The sequence below is a fragment of the Eublepharis macularius genome, chromosome 14, assembly GCF_028583425.1.
Source record: "Eublepharis macularius isolate TG4126 chromosome 14, MPM_Emac_v1.0, whole genome shotgun sequence".
Classification (NCBI taxonomy): Eukaryota; Metazoa; Chordata; class Lepidosauria; order Squamata; family Eublepharidae; genus Eublepharis; species Eublepharis macularius.
This window is the reverse complement of record NC_072803.1, coordinates 37,754,707-37,759,180: the sequence shown is the minus strand read 5'-3', so window position 1 is coordinate 37,759,180 and position 4,474 is coordinate 37,754,707. Positions and strand designations below refer to the sequence as shown.

Sequence of the window (4,474 nt, the reverse complement as noted above, 5' to 3'; positions counted from 1 at the left end):
TTATGTTAATTTAATATGTTTGGAGAGAATAAGAAATGAGCTCTCTCTGTTTAAGCCTTTGTTAATACAATTAAACCCAGTGATAACTCCTAATTCAGCCATTTCACACAGGAGCATCCCCTTTGAAGTTCCTTTGCTGAGGAATGGAATGGTGCAGAATGTCCTGGTTCATGGAAATATCCTCCCACTGATTTCTAAAAGATGCCCGTTTTTGCTCAATAAGAGTATCTGCCACAATAAATTCCTTAATATAAGGTGTCACAAGATTCCTTTTTGGTCTTGCTGCCTCTCTGAAATTTCTGTTAACTGAGTAACCACAGCCAGGCTGGCAGCATCTGTGATGGCGAGGGGGTGCCATTACTAAGGGCATCCAGGTTGGTGTGAGCCCCAGCAGCACCCCTCTGTTTAGAAATTGAGGCTAAAGCTATAGAGCAGGGCTGGGTAGAAGGCAGTCAGAAGAGGGAGGTCTATGATAGGAAGTGGGACAGTATGAAACTTACATCCAGACCAACAACACCTAGTTTTTCCACTAAAGACTCAAGAAGTGAAAGAAAAACAGATAAAAGAATGCCACATGGATGGCACTAATTCTTCATGGCATTTTCAGTAACATTATCAAGCCCTTTTTTGCAAAATGGAGACACACAGTGAGCGCTTTCCTGGGAGTAAGCGTCATTGAATAGTCCTAGGGTTCTGAGGAGACCAGTTTAGGATTGTTCTTGCAGTCTCCTGGAATGTTTGTGAACATTCTGTGTTGTCACAATACCACAGCCAAATGTTAGAAACTGGGCTGAGGTGAGGACCAGCAGCTTTTTGGCGTTCATTATAAATTGGTAATAATGTGCGTTCCCAAAATACACAGTTGGTGATGTAAAAGTTACCAAACTTCAGCAAGAGAGGCTTTAGTGTGAAACGGATGAATTAGAATTCATCAGGAGGTTCAACATACTGCCCCCCCACTGCCACCCATTTGTTATTATAGGTGTTAATTATTTTAGTAAATCCTTGGAGTCCTTAACCATTACAGCCATTCTAGCTTAGCTCAACTGGAGTAATTGCCACTTTTACTGCTGTTGCAAATGATCGCTGTACTTTCTTGATTGCATTTCATTTCACCCTGTTCTTCCTGCATTTCATGCCCGTTACTTAATTTTTTCATAACGTCATATACAAATGTCTGCCTATTACATTGTATCTAACAAAGTAAGCTGAAGATCAAGATGGGTAACTGTGTTGGCCTGTCTGTAGCAGCAGAAAAGAGCAAGAAGTGAGCTGTGCCTCGCAAAAGCTCATACCCTACCACAAATTTTGTTAGTCTTATAGGTGCTACTGGACTCTTGCTCTTTTCTAAAGTAAGCTGTAGTTCTGAAATGATTATACTGGAATAAAATCTTGTTTGTCTTTAAGGTGTCATTAAAAAAAATTGAAACTAAGACGAACACTCAAATCAGTTTTTGAAACTAAGACGAGCACTCAAATCGAGTACCAAGTCAGTTTTTTTCCTGTTTGCTTTTCCAACGAGCTCACCCGAATCATCAAACCCACATAAAGTCAGCACATACTTCTTTGAAAATGATTTCATAAGCATAAAAGAGAGCACAGATAAAATGGTTTCAGAGTGGGTAGCAGGAAGACAGCCCTGGCTTAGTATCTTCTATTGCATCACGCCAACAAGCTTCCTCCTCTTTTCCTTGAGCTATGTAACTTGTGAATTCCAAGATGATGAAAATGGACTTCCCTGTACTTCTTCTACCTTCAAATGGGATGAATTAAGCAATTTTGTGTCTGTCACTCTGTATTTAGTCACTCAAACTAGCAAGGAAAGTTGGGTGTTGAAACAGTACTTAGTTTTTCAAAGTAGGTTAATATTGTCATCAATAATTTGGCTAGAGTTGAACCTAAGTCAACAAATGTAATTGTTTATTTTTCCATTCTTTACCTCACCTTTCAACGACACAGGTCCACAGATTGGCCTTTTGAATATGAAGAAATTTACTCGGTGAATATTTAACATAAAATAAATAACATTTATTGTGGTTTTACACAATAAATCCAAATCATTGGCTACCAACAATACTGGGGGGAAATGTCCCATCTTTTTAATAGAAGTTTAATATGCCAAAACCTACTGTTGAAGCTAAACAACATTTCCTGGGCCGATTCCAGACGGCCAGAAATAGCGTTTTGCCCGCGCTATTAATCGCTTACCGGCCATGCGGGTATTTTCGCCTCCATCCGACTTGTCCCGTCTTCATCCGTCTTCATCCGTTCTGAGCCATGCCGTTCCGCCTCCGCATGTTCGCATGGCCAAGAGAGGGACCCAGGGATTGGTTCTCTTCTCCCCGGCACAACTGACGTGGGGGGCCTTCATTTGTTCGCGTCTCGAAGTTTTTTTTTATTATTTCTTTCCCCCCGTTTTGCGCAAACGCGCAAACGCGCACATGCGCAAAGCCGCGGCATCGACGATGCGGTCAATGATTGGTCCGGGAGATTCTCGCGAAGTACATTGGTCGATGGTTCCACTCTAGATTCTCAATTGCTAATCTGGTACGTGCTGACTGTTGGATCCTGAAATGGCGCCCGGGAGAGAGCTTTTACTCATGATGGCGCAAGTGGTGATTCTCCTGCTGCAGAACACGGTCACACTTTGCCATGCGCATCTGCGGCACATTCTGAGGCGCAGAAGGGCTGCCCAGCTGATTTTCCACAGCGAAAGATTGGGTGCAGCTTCACGTAGGTCAACTTTGCGAGGGATCCGTCTGCGGCAGCGATGGTATGTGCTGGCGGACACCAGAGAGCACAGAGACTGCTGGGTATACCCCCGGAGCCAGGACTGGTGGGAGCGCATAGCCCTGCGTGTATGGGACGACACCCATTGGATTCAGTGTTTCCGGATGACCAGGGGGACCTTCAATGAGCTGGTGGATGCCCTGAGGCCGACCCTGGCACGCCAGTCCACCAACATGCGTGAGCCCGTGTCCGTGGAGAAGAGGGTGGCGGTGACGTTGTGGTGCCTTGCCACTGGGGCATGCTACCGCGTTGCAGCGGATCACTTCGGCCTGGGGCTGTCCACCGTTTCAGATGCTGTGCTGGAGGTCTGCTTCGCAATTGAGAAACAGCTACTCTCGAAGACAGTGTGTCTCGGGGACGAGGTCGGGAAGGTGAGTGATGGCTGCAGGAGGGGCAGGCGGTTTGCGCAGGCTGGAACAAAGGTGGTTTGTGTTGTTCTCCGTGTCCCCGATGTTGCGCGACTGCGCATTTCCAATCATGCGTGTTTCTGGTCTCTGTTTCAGATAATGGATGGGTTTGCAGCGCTGGGGTTCCCTCATTGTGTTGGGGCGATTGATGGCACTCACATCCGCATCGGTCAGCCCCGTGGGAAGCCGGACCAATATGGTAACCGAAAGAACTACTCCTCCATCTTGCTGCAGGGTACAGTCGATCACACCGGCCGTTTTGTCGATGCAGAGGTGGGTTGGAGTGGCAAGAACCACGACGCCTTCGTCTTCCGCAACTCGGCTCTCTGTGCTGCAATGGACAATGGGGCTTTTGTGCCTGGGAATCCCTCCCTGACAGTGAATGGTGTTTCAGTGCCACCGCTGATGATCTCGGATGGTGCTTATCCAATGCGCCGGTGGTTGATGAAGCCGTACGGAAAATTTGCTGTCACACCACAACAGAAATACTTCGACCGCTGCCTGGCACGGGCCAGGAACCGGGTGGAATGCAGTTTTGGTCGTCTGAAGGGACGCTGGCAGTGCCTCCTCCATCGGCTGAAGGCCAGAGAGGAGAACGTGGTGACCATTGTTACCGCGTGTGTGATCCTGCACAACTTGTGCGAGGCCAAAGGACATGCAGTGCTCGGGTCACTGACGGATCCCACGCCCTTGACAATGCCCGGGGATGGACTGGAGTATGGGGAGAACGACAGGGGGATGCTTGATGAGGGGAAGAGGGTTCGTGACGCGATGGCTGAATTCATGTATTCAAGATGCGGACGGTGATGCCCTGGCTTTCTTTGGGGGGAGGGAAAACTCATATCCCCAAAGTGCCAATATTGCAAGGAAGAGTTTGTCCTGCCAATAAATGCTTGTTATTGCACTCGAACAGTTGTCGTTTTCCTTGTCCGTTCCTGGGTGGGGGGGGGGGAATGCAGACCCGGCAGGTTTTGGTATTGCCGCATTTGCGCACTAAGTGGCGATCATCTGCAACTGCGCAATAGCAGCCGAATGCGCAGTCCGTGCCACCGCACGTTTTCTGGTGGGCCCCGCTATGACCGCTCCTGCCTTGGGGGTAGTGTTAGGGGGTGGCTTTATACGGGTCACCGGCACATCTAAGCCGGTGACTACAGAAAGTGGCAAAGCCGTGTCAGTCACCCCCTTCTCAGAGTCGCTTGAGTGTTCTGCTTTGCGGAGATGCGCAAATGCGGCGATACACTCATGTTGGCAACCCTTGGGTGAACACTCTCGGGGAG

At 48.1% G+C, this 4,474-nt stretch overlaps 1 protein-coding gene across 1 annotated transcript; it reads left to right on the top strand.

Annotated features, from left to right (window-relative positions):
• Positions 1 to 2,603: 2,603 nt before the first annotated feature.
• Positions 2,604 to 4,004, top strand: LOC129341889 (uncharacterized). The gene is made up of 2 exons (XM_054997247.1): positions 2,604 to 3,161; positions 3,294 to 4,004. The coding sequence occupies exons 1-2, from the start codon at positions 2,604 to 2,606 to the stop codon at positions 4,002 to 4,004; spliced, it is 1,269 nt and encodes a 422-aa protein (XP_054853222.1).
• Positions 4,005 to 4,474: the final 470 nt, after the last annotated feature.